This window comes from Rhamphochromis sp. 'chilingali' (genome assembly GCF_963969265.1).
Source record: "Rhamphochromis sp. 'chilingali' genome assembly, chromosome: 18".
NCBI lineage: Eukaryota > Metazoa > Chordata > Actinopteri > Cichliformes > Cichlidae > Rhamphochromis > Rhamphochromis sp. 'chilingali'.
In genome coordinates, this window is record NC_137945.1 from 29,279,936 (window position 1) to 29,298,607 (window position 18,672).

General features: G+C 42.3%; 2 protein-coding genes across 5 annotated transcripts in view; both read right to left on the reverse strand.

Moving 5' to 3' along the window:
* Nucleotides 1–2,720, reverse strand: part of gfod1 (glucose-fructose oxidoreductase domain containing 1) — a 36,198-nt gene extending 33,478 nt beyond the window's left edge. The window contains exon 1 of the mRNA XM_080864534.1: nt 2,015–2,720. Within this exon, the coding sequence (XP_080720660.1) occupies nt 2,015–2,267 (253 nt within the window). The 5' untranslated portion in view covers nt 2,268–2,720. The remainder of the gene's footprint in view (nt 1–2,014) is intronic.
* A 4,195-nt stretch (nt 2,721–6,915) lies between these two features.
* Nucleotides 6,916–18,672, reverse strand: part of slc12a7b (solute carrier family 12 member 7b) — an 83,218-nt gene continuing 71,461 nt past the window's right edge. For 2 of the 4 annotated variants that reach the window (XM_080865039.1, XM_080865042.1), the window contains exons 18-26: nt 18,104–18,299; nt 17,732–17,901; nt 17,400–17,531; nt 17,084–17,191; nt 16,622–16,738; nt 11,920–12,095; nt 11,122–11,136; nt 9,964–10,097; nt 6,916–9,197 (exon numbers count right to left, since the gene is read on the reverse strand). In XM_080865039.1, coding sequence (XP_080721165.1) covers nt 9,106–9,197; nt 9,964–10,097; nt 11,122–11,136; nt 11,920–12,095; nt 16,622–16,738; nt 17,084–17,191; nt 17,400–17,531; nt 17,732–17,901; nt 18,104–18,299 — 1,140 coding nt within the window. In that variant the 3' untranslated portion in view covers nt 6,916–9,105. The remainder of the gene's footprint in view (nt 9,198–9,963; nt 10,098–11,121; nt 11,137–11,919; nt 12,096–16,621; nt 16,739–17,083; nt 17,192–17,399; nt 17,532–17,731; nt 17,902–18,103; nt 18,300–18,672) is intronic. The other 2 variants (XM_080865041.1, XM_080865040.1) reach the window with 2 other exon arrangements.

An 18,672-nucleotide genomic window follows, 5' to 3' on the forward strand; every position in this document is an offset into this window, starting at 1 on the left:
TGTGAATGGGTGGATGACTGGATGTAAAGCGCTTTGGGGTCCTTAGGGACTAGTAAAGCGCTATACAAATACAGGCCATTTACTAAATAGCTTATAGGAGCTCTTGACATCAGATCACGTGACCTGCACAGAGAATGCCACGTTGTCATGGAACTGTAGATGTTCAAGTGTTTTTTGAGGATCACGTGAATTTATGAAAAGCTTCACTCCAGCCACTAAAAACAAGAAAGAAATTGTTTAGGCCTCCTTGGCTCTTATGGCGCCAACTACAGCCTTTATTTATTCATTCAGTTACTGGGTGTTGCTGGGGTTTTAACCATTTTTACCAAGGTAGTGATCCATTCTTCAACTCATCACTTACTTCTTTAGATGACATCCTGAACAATGCTAATATTTTATTTAAGTCTAATATTTAACCTTAGGAGACCTGGTCTGGACCCTGGACTGCAAAATGTTCACTTCTGACCCACCTTCTGTCCTTCCTGTCATTATTAAAGTGATGACGCAAAAGTGCAACAAATGTAGTAGTAAGCTGGGGTGGGTTAAACTGGTTCTGCTACCACACTGGTCGGACCTGAAGTGTCCATAAAATGCGCATGAATGTGATGTAGCGTATTTACATTCTGTGCCAACGCATTCCAAAGCATTGGCTCACCTTATTTTAATGAAAATGTGGCAAAATGAAAGACAATGAAGGGCTTTTTAAATAAGCAGTGTAGCGAGTTTTACTGCTTTAGTAAAGCAGCATCTGCTAAACTAGTTATGCAACTGTTTGCACCTCAAGTCGACGTAGTTAAGGTAATGTTTACTCTTATGGTCTGTCATTAGCACTTCCTTTAATGTTCGTAATGACTTATCGCTGTCTGAGATCACGGGCTCCCTCTCTAAATGAGTTTAAACAGACTCCCTGACAGCCAGGGATTAATTAACCATGATAAATATAATCATCTTAATTTTATATTAATCATGGTTAATACTGGGGATATTTATAACTGTAGGGAAATGACTACAACTAGTGACACCACAGCTATATAGAGCAGGTCACTTGTTTCAGCATCTTAACTTATGTCATCATGACTGGAATATCTTTGAGGTTGCTAATGAAACAAAACAATGCAGCTGAAGATGTTACCTCTCACCTTGTTACCGTCCTACACACTCTCCTGTTTCCTGCAGCTTGGTAGCTAAGCAGGAACATGTTTTCCCAGATATAACCTAATACTTCCCCGGATGCTTTTGTGTCTTTGAACCCGTTTGTTTTCGGTGTTCAGCAGACCTGACCTATTAAAGCTCACTGCCAGCTGAGCTCTGCTGCCAGGCTGTGGGGCAAATAAAGCCTGTGTGATGTAGAGCTCGGCAGTTCTTACCACCATTCTCTCACAGCAGGGTCACCGCTCCTGGATGTGATCTCCAAAATAAGCTGCACTGCTCCACATTCAAACTAGAACAACCTCTGTGTGTGTGTGTCTTGTCCTGCATGCAGGCCTGGTCTCTGGGGGTTTCTAGTTTTCTGTGTGTGACAGTTTCACTAATATGGGTTAAATCTGCTGTTTGACTGAAGACCTTGCCTCGCAGGGAGTCCCCATATACTCACATCTAAACTGCACGTCTTCACTAATGCATCATTTTATGAATGCAAAACATTATAACATCCTGTCAGAGACGTTTGCAACTTGCAAACGTTTGTGCACAGATTTTGCAAAGGGGGAGGAAAAGCAGTGTTTTGCTCAGGAGCACAGCAGCTGCAGAGCTCCCTGTTAAGGACACAAACAGCTTGCTGTAAGTCATCCAAGAGGACACTTTCAACGCTCACCGCGGGTGAGATAAAGCTCGGGGCATCTATCATTAACAACCACACCTGCTAACTAAGCTCCCACTTCTAGGTCTTATCCACTGCAGCACTGTGAGCATACTAAGGCGGTATGTGGTGTTAAAGAGTGGCCCGGTGCAGCCTGCACGCTAGGCCCGCAACATCCATCCTAACAGCAGCAGCAGGAGGAGCAGCCAGACTCACCCAGTGTCTTGACTGCGATCTGCCGCGTCAGAGGCGGCGGCAGGTTGATGCAGACCAGATCCACATCCTGATGCAGCAGCACGTCGTCGATCCTGTTGGTGTAAAAGGGCACGTTCATCTCCTTGGCCAGCTCCTCCGCCTCCTCCTGTGTCCGGCCCCACAGCGCTTTAACGGCGAAGCCCTCGTTCTTCAGCAGCGGGATGATCACCCGTGCGGTGAGGCTGGTGCCGAACACGCCGACCCCAGGAAGCATAGCTCCAGGTTATTAGTTGGATTTGGTTCTGTGTGGATTCGCTTGGTGTTCGCAGCTCCGGACGACAGCAGAGCTGTGAAGGGAAGCGGCGGCGGGGACCGTCAGGTTGGCCATCCACCTGCACTCACACAATGTCTGTGCGGCATTTCCTCTCTGCGAACGGACACGTACTGTCGTTATCACCCGCCGAAAAATAACCCGAGAAAGGCGGAAATCCGACCCGGGCTTCTGCGCTTGAGCGAAGAAGTCTATAAATGAACCATTCCGCTCTTCACCTCGTCCGCGTCTGACAGCTATCACCGCACTGACTGCGCCAAGCAGGCGGAGAGCGTGTCCCCTCCTCCGCGGTTTGCTTACTCCTCCCCCTGCAGGACCCTCCCTGAAGATAACGGGGCTGGAAGAAACGTGAGCCGGGAAAGCGCTTGGTCTGACGGCAGGTTGCCGGAAACACCGCCGTCACCCTGTGCCCGCTCCCCGTAGGATCCCAGTACTACGGTGCTGGAGACGTTACTGATGGTGCAGCACACACACACACACACACACACACACACACACACACACACACACACACACACACACACACACACACACACAGGAAGCGCTACTAGCAGCACCATTTCAAAATAAAAGCTTCACGTTGCATGGTTGTTCGTGTGTATGTGTGATTCATATGAGTTACAATCAACCAATCGAATAAAACTTTAATTCTGCAGCACTTTTCATAGAAACTAGTAGAAAAAAGTGCACATTCAGAGCAGAAAATAAACAAAACCTGTACTACACTAACAACACCTCTTTATTGTGGTAACATGAGACTCTTTGTGCTAACAATCAAGCCAAACACCAACATCATCAAATATACAGTTGAAACCAGATATTTACATACTCTTCCAATAAAAACACAATCACTTTTTTAATTGTAAAACATTAAATCAGACTAAATGTTTATTCTTTTTAGATAAATATAAAAAACATATTTGTTAAATTTAAGAGTAAAGAGAGAAATTGTATGTATTTCTTAATTACAAATGGCACCCAAATTGTATTCAAAATTGAGCCACACTTATGGAGGTCTACAATTCTTTTCCTGGTGTTTTGGTTGATATGTCTTCCCATGTCAAAGAAACAGGCTCTGTATTTTGGGGGTGCCTTATATGCATCCACAGCTGTGCCACCAATTTACTCAAATGGACTCTACTAACCTATCAGAAGCTTCTTGAGCTCAGAATGGAATGTCTGGAGTTTTCTTATTAATTAAAGATACAATAAACGTAGTGTATATATACTCCTAAATTTGATGAAAGTGATAAAAAAATAGACAGCTCTGGCTGCGTGGTTCCTCCACATATCTGCTTTTTCTGATGTTAATAGCGTAGAAACCACACACACCAACAACACTGTAGCTACATTCACTGCAGCTACAGAAGCTGCAGAGGACCACATCACAACCATGACTAAATTGTGTCTGCTTACTGTTATGTCTTTTTGATTTACTGTCTTATTATTAACTAATAATAATTTCAGTTTTTTGCAGTGCTAAGGCAGAAATATTACAAGATTTTCACGGTAGTAAATGCTTCCCAGAAGATGTTCCCTCTGGTCATTCTGTACCGTTTCATGTTTTAGCAACCTGAATGTTGACCTGTGCATCAGAGTAATTGGACCCATAAAGTGTCATATATGAAATTGTGTTGATCCCTATACTGTCATTGTTCATTCTATGACCAGATACCTGCAAAAGGTGTCATCACCAGTCACACCAGTTCACTTCACCTAAGTGCATCAGGTGTGATTGCTAGCCAACAATATGAAAATGGTATTTTAACCAAAGACTGTATAGAAAGATGTAGGCCTGGGTCCTCATGCATCAGTCAGTCACAAGCTGTATGTTTTTGCCATTGGTATAGATCAATGAAGCTGAGGGCCCTTTTTTCACTCCTACAAGACTATAAATCTTTTGGCCATCATCGTCTATGATTCATTAACCCTTTCACGCATAGTGGTCGCTACAGCGGACCGCTATTCAAAGGCCGTTTTCTTGTATTTGTGTCAGTGTTGATGGTATACTTGCACATAAACCACTACATTGGACATTGATGTGCCACTCCATACCCTGCCACCCACTGGTTGTTTAATGTTACTATAGATGTACGACCTGTTTCATTGTAATTATTGTTATTTAACTCTGTCATGCATGACTTATGACAACCCCAATCAGGGTTTCATGAGTATTTTTATTCATCTTTTCAAGCCTAAATATGAATAAAAATATGTTAAAAAAAATCCTGATTGAGGTTGTCACAAGTCATGCATGACAGGGTTAACTTCCTAATCACACAGACTGAACAAATAATAAGCTTAAGTTAATCTTTTGCCCTGTTTTATTTACATATATTTGTGTGTGTGTGTAAATCATTGAAAGAAAACATCCTAATGACCCAGCAGGACCTCGTTCAATGAATGGAAAAAGCTGAATGTCACAAATCAATACAGACATGAGCGCACAATATTGCATTACTGGACTGTTATTTTGGTTCATTGGGGGTCTGAAACACCAGTGAGACTTCTTTGTGTCTGCCAATAACACATTTGTGCAGATGGATGGAAACATCTCCCTCTCCAGATCATTTGCTCAAGGATGTACAGAGCGAACAGGAGAGAGAGATAGACTCTGAACTTGCTAGGTGCAGACTGCACACAGAAAGCAGCTGTCAAAGGTCAAAGCTGAGAGTTCTTTACTGTTTCTGACACAGCGTGTGCCTGCTCAGAAACACCATATAAAGAAAAAAGGTTTAAGGTTTTTGTAGCACACACAGAAACTTCCTCCTGAAGTTATAACATCAGAAACCTGTCATCCATGTGCCTTTATTGAAAACATGGTAGTAACTGTTCTGACTTAGGGAAAAATGTAAATGTTGCAAACATCACAGTCGCGCCTGCTGCTGCTGGAGATGGTGTGGATGGACAGGAACAGGCTAGTAAAAACAAATCACAATGTTGACTTGTGTTTAGAGCTCTGGCTGTTGGCATCGTGTAAAGATGCTCCCACTCTCTGGGGTTTTGAATTTGGTTCTGATATCACTCATACACAGCATCTGTCGCATGGAGCCAGTTTGAAGAGAAGGCAAGGCTGCACTCTTGTGGAGGATTGTGAGCACATCAATGCGACCACTGTCCTGCACATTAACTGCACAGTTTGCTGAACCATGTTTAGGTTTGCAAATCAACCAACTCTTGCTTACTGCTCCTAACAAGCTGCACACAGTGTCAACATTTCTGAGTCAAACAATAAGTTTACCATCCACCACAAGTGAGTTCACTGCTACTGAGACCTTAATGTCAGGTAAATTCAGAGTTGTTAAAACAGCTCAACAGCTATTCCTTACTAGTGCCTGCAAGTAAAAGGTTCATTTATGATAACTTACTCCATGCACCAAATCGAACTTTTATACTAGGTGGGGGGTGGAAAGGTATCTCATGCAGTATGCATTTTGCTCATATGCTTGAGAAGGCTGGATCACAGCCTGTCCACACAGAAACTCGACTGGAGCTCAATGTCAGATCGATGTGGGAGGTTACTTATTTTTACTGTTTAGGGTTCCCTGATCTGCCAGCTCCCACTTCAACCCCTGAAAATGGGCAGTACACACCACAGCAGTGTGATAGCATAAGCAGAACACTTTCAGATGAGTGTGGGGTTTGAATCCTGTGTGAAACCAGAGGCTGTGATTTCAACATTTTTAGTGTATTTTCTAATTTTCATCTGGTGAAAAGGAAAAAAGCAAAGGTTGGAACACAATTTATACCTCCTACACCTTTAATTGTAGGGAAAATGAACATGCTTGTTGAATAAGAGGATCAGAATAAATAACCAGGCAACTTTAGTTCTGGTTTGTTTCAGCACTTTTAATTATTATTTAGAGAGGCACAAATACAATTTATAGGGCTACCTTCCTCTATACGTGCACCCACATGCAACTTCCTGTTCCAGTCTGTGAGGCCTGCCAGCGGAGCCGGAAAACAGCAGAAACACACACAGGAAAATACACACATTACTAGTTTTGCGAGGACAATAAGTTAAATGTGTCACTCCCTGGTCCTACATAATAAATATCACTGCTCTGTGCCTAATCCCAAGTCTTAACCTTCAAACAGCCCTTTAAAGAGGGGTTAAACATTTGTTCTCACTCTGGTAAGTCTAATGACCGGTTCACAGAAACACAGCTGTACAGTACAAACACGCTCACACGTGCCTATTCTGCTCATCCTCTCACACAGCCAGAGGTCTTTTACTCTTTCTCAAATTTTCGCCTAATATTTCTCAAACAGTTTCGTTTGGACTGGACTTCCTTTAGTCAGCCGAGCCTCAGCGACAGCTTGAGGTAGATAACATTCTGCAGTCACCTCAAAACAGAGCTGTGTAACACGCACACACACACACACACACACACACACACACACACACACACACACACACACACACACACACACACACACACACACACACACACACACACACACACACCGCTGATGGAAACTTTCTTTGTATTATATAGCATCTTTTGTTTAAGGGTTGACTGTTTTCTTTATGCTAAGTTACTGCTACTCAGCTCAGTAACCAGATTAAACAAGAACAAAAAAAAAAGAATGTCTTCAATAATTTATTTTTACAATTTTCAGCCAGTCAGACTTCCTAAAACTTTACAGTTGGCGCTCACTCGTCTTGTCATTCATCCTTGGTTCCTAAAACTGAAAACTAAAGTGAAACAGTGACATTACTTCATGTAGCATGCAGCAGAAGTCATTTGCTCCTGTCACCCCCGTGGCTTCACCCCTTCTTCTTAACGCTTTCCGTCCAGGGTGCCACCACACACACTGCCCTGTGTGATGAGCATAAAGTGTTTCTGGTGGGTTAAAACAAAATGCAAACAATAAGAAAAAAAAAACTAAAACAAATAACTTCCTCCCCTCTGCCTCGTGTCATAAAACTCGTCTCGAATTAACAGTTAAAAGCAACAGAAGATCAGCGATAATGTAACAAACACCACAAAGACCATATTTGACTGTATTTATAGAGTAACACAGGCATTAACAACTGAACAGAACACAACAAAAACACACAGGTAGCATAAGCAACAATCAAAAGTTCCAGTTTTTCTCTGCAGGGCAGTGTGAGGAAAAGGGAACTTTCTGCTTTACAGAATACTGCGGCGGCTAATTTTGAAAAGAAACTGTGGAGGTACACATGAGGAAGGAGCGGGATCCTTTTTTCCTTCTTCCTCTTGAAATGCCCTTGATAGCGCACCATTAGTTTCATCATATTAATTTCTTTATTCCTGGCAGAAATGAGGGACCTGCATTATAAAAAAAACAAACCTTCATGCTTGTTTCTAAAGATTAAAGATGGCCAGAAACATCAGCTACAGTAGGCCATGTGTCAGCTGCAGTCAAAATACTTCCACAGTTTCTTTTAAAGTCATTTTGGCACTTTTTACAGGCCCCCCCCCCAAATCTACTCAATCTGAAACTCAAAGCCGTTAAAATTTTAAATCGGTAAAATGTTCTACGACCAACATTGAAACATGGGTATTAAACAGTATGAAGCAGTCTGCATCCTTGTATCTCCTGTTAGGAACATATTAGAGCTACCAAATGGAAAGTACACAATGAATGAAGACTGAAAACTGGTAGTGCAAAGTCAGCAGTGCTGGAACTGTCAGTACGGGGGTACAATTACACTAATTTAAATGTGTCAATTTGTGCTTTTACATCTTAAATGTATACATTGCTAAAATCAAACAATTGAGAGGCTAAAATATAGATTAACTGTGCAAAAACCTACAAACCAATCGAATTATTTACTAAGCTATCGTCATACAGCTCTTAAAAAAAGAATATATTTCTTGTTCCCAACCAGTTGTTTCTCTAGACACCATTCATGCTTCTAGCTATGGCTTTTTCCCTATTAAGATAAAAGCTACAGTTTGAGGGTGGGAAATCAAAAATGCGGAACCCGAGATCTGAAAGGCTTCCACTCACTAAACTGGGATAAGATGCTTGTTCAGCATCCTCCCAACTGGTCCTTCCATCAACTCATTCAGCTGCAGACATGACTCCACCCTTCAACAACATCAAAGCTCTCCAGTCTAAAACAGAACATTTCAGCAGCTTCTCAACAGACTGACAACATTTCAATGAAAACATCACCCCACATGGAGCTTTGAAAACAGCAAAAGGGTCATTTTTGCACTTTGTGCATCTTAACTTAAATCCATTAAGTGCATGTTTTTCTCAGGTCCAGCAAAACAAAACAAAGACTATAAAGCTCATATCAACACATTCACTTCTTCTCCGCTCGTCTTTACACAGTGAGTGCCATAAACTTGTCACAGTGTGTGAATGTGTGCTTGAATGGGTGGATGACTGGATATGTAAAGCGCTTTGGGGTCCTTAGGGACTAGTAAAGCGCTATATAAATACAGGCCATTTACCATTTACCAACATCGACACAAAGAGGACAGAGTGTGAAAATGTAACAGAACACAACAAGGTTGTCAGATGTAAATGAAAGATATAAAGTGTCTCTATGCTCTATCTTCTGTGCGCAAGGGTTCTCTGGTCCAGCTGGACGCACGCTGTGCTCGGCTTATTCGGCGCCAACGATTTCCTTCATCCTGACGTATTTTAGGTCAACTGTCAGTCATAAGGTGGTCCCGCCTGCCAACAACCCCTGCCCTTCATTAAAAACCAAAATTAGGCTTCTTCCTCACTGCGCGGTTTCCATGGCGATGTGCCAGTGTTGGGTGCAGGGTAGGCCATGAAAGTTTTGGGGGGATTTTTAGGAGTAGATGGTGATGACTTCACGGCCACCACCTCGAACCAGGAGGACCCGATTCAGACCCTCGAGGAGAACCTCCAGGAACTCCATGTCTGAGAAAACAGCAGTCAAGGTAAAGCACACACACAGGCACACCAGGTGTCACACCCCACCTCCCAATGAATGTGCAATGAATGCGTGATCATTGGCCAGTGTGATGCTTTTAGCCACGTGAGAGGAGGGTGGGTCGGGATTATTAGCATAGACATGGCACGTTTTATGCCCAGCTGTTTGGACCCTGCACTGACACAAACCTTGGCACACACTAAGCCACTTTATTGCTCTGCAGTGACTAATGTATATTTACGTTATTCTACTTTGACTCTATTAGGATATTGAGTTGCATACGATTCAACTGTTTTGAGCTATTTGCATGTGTGTTGTGTTTAATTTAATTTTTAACTGTTATAACAAATGAATTGCCCTGCTTTGGCATAAATAAAATATATGTTAGCTTAAATATCCACCTCCTCAGCAGTTTGTGTTCTCTGCCTGTGTCTGTCAGCTGTTCGCTCCACAGCAGGGTGTGTGGCAGGCGGCAACTCCGTATATCACATAACACTAATTAGCACTTACGTGGGTCCATATATAGCCATTTCTGGTTCAAAAAACCCAACATTGTGGCTACAAACATGCTACTGTTGTGTTTAGACCAAACTATTCTGCAACGTACAAATACTCTGCAGTAATTTAAAAAAGAGAGAACCACTTCTTTCTAAAGTACAATCAGCAGATGGATTAAATAACAGAAACACTTCCTTGCGATCACAACCTTTTCCTAATACAGTTGTAACATAAAAACAACCATTTGAAGGATACAGTTTTCATCTCCGCCTCTGTTTCTCGGTGGTCCAGGCATGTTAAGCAGAACCAGATGAGCTCCCTGTGACTTGTTGACCACCACCTCATTCAGCTTGACAGCAGTGTGCATGCGACGGACATTCGTCTGGTTCCTAGTTTGACAAGAGCATCCACAGTGAGAGAAGCCACAATGAAGAAAACATTAATGACCACGATGTCACGTCAGCAACGTTTTACGTAGTAACTCATGCACATTTGACATCAGCTTCAAACACACATGAGAAATGATGCTCGGCACAAGCATTAAGAATTTCACATAACGTGTAGAGGCAGCATTTTGAGAAAGACAGATGAATCTGAATCATGTCAACACTTTATTTAAGATTAGGCCGAAATATAACGTCTTTATTGTGTAAAGAATCAGCTGTCTCCTTAAATGCTGCCTCTTCATCTTCACCTTTGTGAGATGATATACAGCACGCAATGTCAACTGCCAAAAGCCAAATTACAAGGCGATGTCACAGGATTTCCAATCCATGCTTTCCATTCAACTATAAATACGGATGATCTGATATCCTCGTGTTGGTGTTGTTCCCAGACCATCATGAAAATGTTGTTCCAGGTTCAACATTGCAAGTGACCAATCACATTGTTGTGATGTTATTCCTTTGCGCGCCAAGCCATTCGTGCATTTATGAAATTCCAATGTTGCAAGGACAATATCAATTCTGCTTACTGTTTATTAAAGGGTTACGGTTAGGGTTAGGGTCAGGGACGTCACAACATTCTGATTGGTCACTTGCAATGTTGATCCTGGAACAACATTTAGTATGATGATCTGGGAACAACACCAACACGAGGATATCAGATCAACCTATAAATACACACTTTTAGTTTAATGCCGTTCTGAATGAATGTTTTTTCTGTTTGACTATTTTTTGAAAACAGTCAATGGAAAGCACAAATTCTCATGTTATAAGCTGTAAATGCAACATAACCCAGCAGAGGCTTTAGCCACCAACATGCTGTTTGAAGCAGGAAGATGAAGTCGGTGCACATTAGGGCATGCAAACAAGGACAACACAGATACATGGAGGTACGAGCACACGAGCTGGAGCACATAGTCACCACAGTAGCAGAACACACAGGGCCTAGGGCAAAGAGAATGCGACTTACAGACTCTCCCACTCTCTAGAAGGAGGAAAAATGGGACAAAACAACAGAAACCAGCTTAGATGCTTCTACATCTGCTCGGCAGCTCTCCCCACCACACTGCATGCTTCCAAATGTCCCAAATGACTCGCAGTGACACCCGAAGGTGACTCGAGTAAACCCCAGAAAGTGACATGGAGCTCTCTGATGTGTAGGGTGAGGGAATCTGAAAAGTTCTTCCGGTCCGGCAAGACTTGGGATTTTGGGGTTTTAACTTAATGAGCCAATGGAAGTGAACTGGGGCATTTCTGATGGAGTCCACTGACAGTGTGGAAAGTATGGGAAGAGAAGGTGTTAGTCTATTAAGTGTGCACACAGATTGGCCATACATTAAAGCTGAAATGGCTGAAAGTGCACACACGCGCACGCACACCAAATGCAGCCTGAATGCACACACCATGCACAGTTGTCCCATTTCACCCTCTTGGGGTCAGTACTAACACTACTCCTACTCATGCTCCTTCTCTGAGGTTTGGCACCATCCTGAACTAATATCAGTACTGGGTGAGCTTCCGGTCCCTCTGAAATGAACTTTTATGAGATATTACGTTTGAGAAAAATGATTCAAAATGGTGCAAACGTCCCTCACAAGGCACATGCAGTAACACCATGTCACTTTAGTGTATTTTACTAATATAAACTCTTTTTATCTTAAAATTTCAAACCTACAGATCAACACGTTTTTTTTTTAAATCTAGCAACAAATACACAAAAGTTTTGTTATTTCTCAATTAAATATTGTTCAGGCAAGCGAGTACTTACGGCTTCATGTTAAACAGGTCACGTACAGCAACGTTGGCATTGCACTCGCGGTTACGGTTACGCTCTGTGAGGAGCTTGTCCTTGGTCCAGGTCATGTGAACCTGCTCGGGTTCAGCATCAACCTTATCGTTTATTGTGGCGTGAGATGCCGTGTTTCTGTCGTGGATGAGCTGGGCCTGGAGGCGATGCAGAGAGTAGGATGAGGACAAGAGCAGAAGATTAGTGGATATGATTATTACCAAGAGAAGTTTCAGGGCACAGGAGAAAGAAAACAAAAGAGAAAAGGAAATGGGAACTCATCCAACATACCCCCTAAGGCCTGTCAGATAGACTTTTCTCATCAACAACACCTCTCATGTGAACTCACTTTATAATAGATCTGAACTACTTTCAGCGCTTACAGTCACAGCTACTTTTTCCATTATATATTCAGTGACCAGTTTTAGATAATTGTACTTAGCAAACAGTTGTGGTGTAACCATACGACGGTGTGGGGGAACTCCAGGCCACAATGCAAGTTTTAGATATCATCCTGTGTCAACACAGCTGATTTAAATGGCTAAATTACTTCCCCAACATGTATTGGAGTCCTCCACAGGGGTGCTAATGAACTAATCAGTTGATAAAACATCTAATCACTTGTTTTACTGGGCTTGATACTACATGTAAAAATTCTTTAAATAAAGAGGAAAAATGTTTTTTTTTGTAGCTGGCTAGCCATTTATCCAAAAATATTAAGCTAACAGTTTATTACTTTTTCCACACGCCTAACAATTTAACAATTAACCTAAGATTTTATACTCTTAGCAATCATTTTACACCTAGCTATTTCAACAGTTTTCTTTTGCCATTTAGTTCAATCAATGATACAGTGGGGCAAAAAAGTATTTAGTCAGCCACCGATTGTGCAAGTTCCCCCACCTAAAATGATGACAGAGGTCAGTAATTTGCACCAGAGGTACACTTCAACTGTGAGAGACAGAATGTGAAAAAAAAAATCCATGAATCCACATGGTAGGATTTGTAAAGAATTTATTGGTAAATCAGGGTGGAAAATAAGTATTTGGTCAATAACAAAAATACAACTCAATACTTTGTAACATAACCTTTGTTGGCAATAACAGAGGTCAAACGTTTACTATAGGTCTTTACCAGGTTTGCACACACAGTAGCTGGTATTTTGGCCCATTCCTCCATGCAGATCTTCTCGAGAGCAGTGATGTTTTGGGGCTGTCGCCGAGCAACACGGACTTTCAACTCCCGCCACAGATTTTCTATGGGGTTGAGGTCTGGAGACTGGCTAGGCCACTCCAGGACTTTCAAATGCTTCTTACGGAGCCACTCCTTTGTTGCCCGGGCGGTGTGTTTTGGATCATTGTCATGTTGGAAGACCCAGCCTCGTTTCATCTTCAAAGTTCTCACTGATGGAAGGAGGTTTTGGCTCAAAATCTCACGATACATGGCCCCATTCATTCTGTCCTTAACACGGATCAGTCGTCCTGTCCCCTTGGCAGAAAAACAGCCCCATAGCATGATGTTTCCACCCCCATGCTTCACAGTAGGTATGGTGTTCTTGGGATGCAACTCAGTATTCTTCTTCCTCCAAACACGACGAGTTGAGTTTATACCAAAAAGTTCTACTTTGGTTTCATCTGACCACATGACATTCTCCCAATCCTCTGCTGTATCATCCATGTGCTCTCTGGCAAACTTCAGACGGGCCTGGACATGCACTGGCTTCAGCAGCGGAACACGTCTGGCAGTGCGGGATTTGATTCCCTGCCGTTGTAGTGTGTTACTGATGGTGACCTTTGTTACTTTGGTCCCAGCTCTCTGCAGGTCATTCACCAGGTCCCCCCGTGTGGTTCTGGGATCTTTGCTCACCGTTCTCATGATCATTTTGACCCCACGGGATGAGATCTTGCGTGGAGCCCCAGATCGAGGGAGATTATCAGTGGTCTTGTATGTCTTCCATTTTCTGATGATTGCTCCCACAGTTGATTTTTTCACACCAAGCTGCTTGCCTATTGTAGATTCACTCTTCCCAGTCTGGTGCAGGTCTACCATACTTTTCCTGGTGTCCTTCAAAAGCTCTTTGGTCTTGGCCATGGCGGAGTTTGGAGTCTGACTGTTTGAGGCTGTGGACAGGTGTCTTTTATACAGATGATGAGTTCAAACAGGTGCCATTCATACAGGTAACGAGTGGGGGACAGAAAAGCTTCTTACAGAAGACGTTACAGGTCTGTGAGAGCCAGAGATTTTCCTTGTTTGAGGTGACCAAATACTTATTTTCCACCCTGATTTACCAATAAATTCTTTACAAATCCTACCATGTGAATTCATGGATTTTTTTTTCACATTCTGTCTCTCACAGTTGAAGTGTACCTCTGGTGCAAATTACTGACCTCTGTCATCATTTTAAGTGGGGGAACTTGCACAATCGGTGGCTGACTAAATACTTTTTTGCCCCACTGTACATTTCTTTTACTGTTAATTTTCCCTGTTGTTCAGGTGTGCTTAAGTTTTCAAATACAGTAATTTGCAATTTCAGTTTTTTTCATACGAGTTGGACTAATCTTTCAGGATGCTGAACCTTCTGCTTGTGCACAAGTATCCCTTTTGGAACTTGGGAATTGCTGATATAATATCAATGGTATGACAGGACTGAAGGGAATGATGACATTTAAGAAAGAAGAGTGAATAGCGACAGAAATACAAACCTTTACAACACCACACGTGGTGGATGTGATGGTCCCAACAACTGAAACATTTATGTGTGCAGGTAGCGGTTATAGTAAAGTATTGTGCAAACTCAAAGGTGATAAAAGGTGTTTAAATGTTAACACATGCTTTGTAAACTTTTGGTGTGTGGATAGCACAGAAATAGTGCACAGCACGATATGTCCCACGGAGTGGAGCACATCATATGTGATTAATACATTAAATACCATTGAGTTTTGTTGGATTTGACAACAATAGTGGTCACTACTGTTCAATATCAGCAGTTACATCTGAACTAATGCCACTGACAGAGAAGAAGAATACATTATCTGCTGTAAAGCTGTGAACAGAGCTGTCTTTCTTCACTAGTACCGTGTTTACATTTGACTGACGCTTAGTTTATCTTAAAAAACAAAAACAAAACAGTGTTCTCTGATACTCCAGCAGGCTAATAACACAGAAGATTTATTAAAGGTAGATTTGTTTTATTCACTGAAGGTGCTGCAAATAAATCAGTGTAATACAAATATTTTTGTTTTCTGTAGTATAGTATTTTTAACCTTAACTACCCACTGTGGTAAAACCAGACAGATACAGTGGGAAGAATGAATGGTAGGAGGGTGGAGGGAGGGATGATGTGTAGGTTCTGACTATGGTTAGAATGGAGCAGAAAGAGGACAGTATTGTCATTTTCAAAGATAGTAGATAAACAGCACCCTCCCCTCCCTCCCCTAAATGTGAGAATCAAACTGTTCAGCTGTAAACACATGAGTCTGATGGTATTAGTAACGTGAAATGTTATTTACACTCTTCAGTTTTCTTAGACAATACTGCCCACTCTTGCCAGGGGGTGAGGAATAGGTGGGGTGATGGAGGTAATGGGCCAGGCAGCAGTTTCAGGATGCAATGGGCTGGTATTCACAAAGCAGCTCTTGCTGACTACACAGTAGCAGGTAGCACTACTGTTGGGCTAATCTGGACCGGTGGCTTTAATGATCAGATGTTCTGGTATAATAAAGCATCTACTTTTGCTGGACAGTCGTAAATTTAAACAAAGGTTATAAGCAATTTTTAGCCTGAACAACATCAAACACACAAAAGATCCAATTGGGAGGAGACACAAATCCCATGGGGGTTGCATCACAGAGGTTATCCGGCATTTAAAGGAAAAAAGAAAATGATAAATAAAAATCTGCCAGGTTAAGTATACGGTGTTGCCATGGTTACCCCTTGTGGATAAAAGAGGGGGGGCACTGAAAGAAGCCACTCAAACATTAATTGGCTTATTACCAGTAACAGTAAGTTTGTAGTTGTGGGCAAAGCAGAAGATTGCATTTGTGCGTCTTACTGCTGGCTTTGGCCAGACAGAACTGGTGAACTGGCAGCAAAGACATGATATATCATGGTTATTTATCACTCTACTACCCTAGAATAAGACCAGTACACCAGCCATGTGGTGATACTAAGGATAAACTAGAAGGTTAAAATAACAAAGGGTTACCCAGAGAACCCTGCTCACCAATTTTGTGTAGAGCTTTGATCATGACACTAAAGATGTGTATTAGACATCTGCGTTAAGGCAAGCTTGTTAAGTAGAACAAAACTGCATTTCCAACAAGAAGTCAACATTAGAGTGTTAAATGCTCAACTTGGAACTATGTCTTCATCATAAAGATGGAAATTGTGGGATCTGATTTCCTTCCTTACTACATTTTCTCCAAACTTCCCTCTTTCTATCTTTATTTATTACAGTATGCATTACGTCCATTGTCCACACTATTCCAGTAACTCAGTAATAATGCAACGCTGATCACTTGCGCATATTTTTCTGGCAAATGTGAAACAGAAAATGTGATTTTAAAACGTGATGATGATAATGCAGCCAAATGATGAGCAACACCTGTAGCCAAAGATGGAGCTTTGTGAAGACGGGCCTGTGTCGTTACCAGTAAGGGAACAATGGGTTGACAAGATCAGCTACCTCATCCTCCTGAGCATCCTCCGTCGTTGAGGACTGCCGGCTGAGGCTCGCGTTCTCGGCAGGGCCCTGGTTCTTCCTCCGGATTGAGCTACGCGATTCGTCAGTGATACTCTGAATCTGAATGGTGCGGCGAGGCCCAGAAAGGCAGTGGCAGATGAACAGGAAAAGGGGCCAGCAGGCATTTAGCTTGATGTTGGGCCATGAGTGACTTCAGTGTCATAGACTGTTATTCATGTGAATGACCTCTTAGTTGTTTTTTAAATACTATCTGGATGAGTGAGTAAATTGATTGCTGTGCTGTGTGTGCTATTAATCATTTTGCATGTACACATATACATGCAATGTATTAAAAATGCATACAGTAGGAATAAATGCATTTAACTGAGTATAAAAAAATGCATCCACATTTGTTGAACAGCAGCAAACAGACCAAGTGAAGGTTTGTTTTTAGCGCTTCTTTACCTCTCTCTCCCTCTCAGTCCTGGAAAGGTGCATCTGTTTCAGCATCTGCGACCTCTGCTCCATCACAAGAGTCTTTTCATAGGTGAAGGCTGAGATGTCATTGTCATGCTGCAAAGGGGATAAACACGGGCGTTACAGCAGCCACATTATTTTTCAGGGACGATGCCAATGTGGGTCCTCTGACAAACTCCTCACAACATTCATCATATTAAGACAAAAGTAGGCACTGAATTGTTGAAAAACTTCAATAACCATCCTGCTTCCCATTGCACTTAGACATGAATACCATTCAGGGCTATCCTTGGCTGATGCTCACCATCTCTACAACTTCCACCTCTGCATCCAGTCGCAGGTGATAAAGGAACATCTGGAGATCTTTCTTCATTTGGATGCTGTTGTCGTCCATCTGAGCTACAGTAAAGATGCGCATCTTACACTTCCTCCACACCTGGAGGGGAGAAAGGCACCATTATTATGGAAGATATGGAGTAACAGCACGGTAAACAGGATGGATAAGGGACAGAAGAATGTCAGGCGGGACAGATGGGTGTGAAAGAAAGGCTCTGGGTGGAATAAGAAATAGAAGAAAATGCTGCTGAGCTTAAGATGGTTTCAGGAATAAACACAATCCAAACTAGTCCAACCAACCTTGTGCTGTCGAAGCAGGAAGGGCAGCAGCATCAGCAAGCCCCCATCGTGAACCACCCACCACACATCAATAGTGCCCTCTCCTAGGCGGTCCTGGTTGGTGGGGAAACTGTCCACATTCTTAGCCACAAGTAAGGCCTGATGGGCTGCTGTGGTTTCCCGGATTGTCTCTGGATGAACAGAAGGACAGACAGAGGGTCTATGAGAGATAAATCACTGTGCTGCATTAAGTCACTGCCATCTTGACAGAGTAATGACAGACAGCAAATGTCACATACGATGTCTTCTCTTTATCTACACTGTATTTTAAAATAAATTACGACATATATTCTGTTATTGTGTCCCTATTTTTGCAATTCTACTGCACGGTACCTATGAAATTCCTCCATGACTGTGGGTCATTGGACTGTTTCCAGGCTCCAGGCCAGGCCATCAGGACTGTGTTGTGCTTCATGCCTCCCAAGCCTGCAGACTGGATGAGGTGTGAGACACCATCTCTAAGGTTGGAAGACACTACAACATGACAGAATCCTTTGGTACGCTCTGCAGACATTGCAGCCTTAATGTTCTGTAGAGAGAGAGAGAGAGAAAAAGAGGACAGGGATTTCATCGTTAATCATGAAAGAGACTAAAACTGATTCACTATTAAAGTTGCACCAACTGACAAAACAAAATGTGTTTTTTCCAGAGAAGATATGGCTACACTACAGCAAAGTTTCCCTGCTTAGCTAAGCTAACACTTCAAATAACCTATTTGTTAGTTACTCACATCCATTCAGGATAACTTGTACTGATGGATCTGAACAATAAATAATTTTGTACATCTGTAAAGTTGCTTCTGGGCATGACTGCTTCAACAGAAACTGTTTTTAAGGAGGATAAAAGTTAAAACCAGCCTGAAAGAAACACATGAATTGCTTATTATGGCCAGTAGGTGGCAG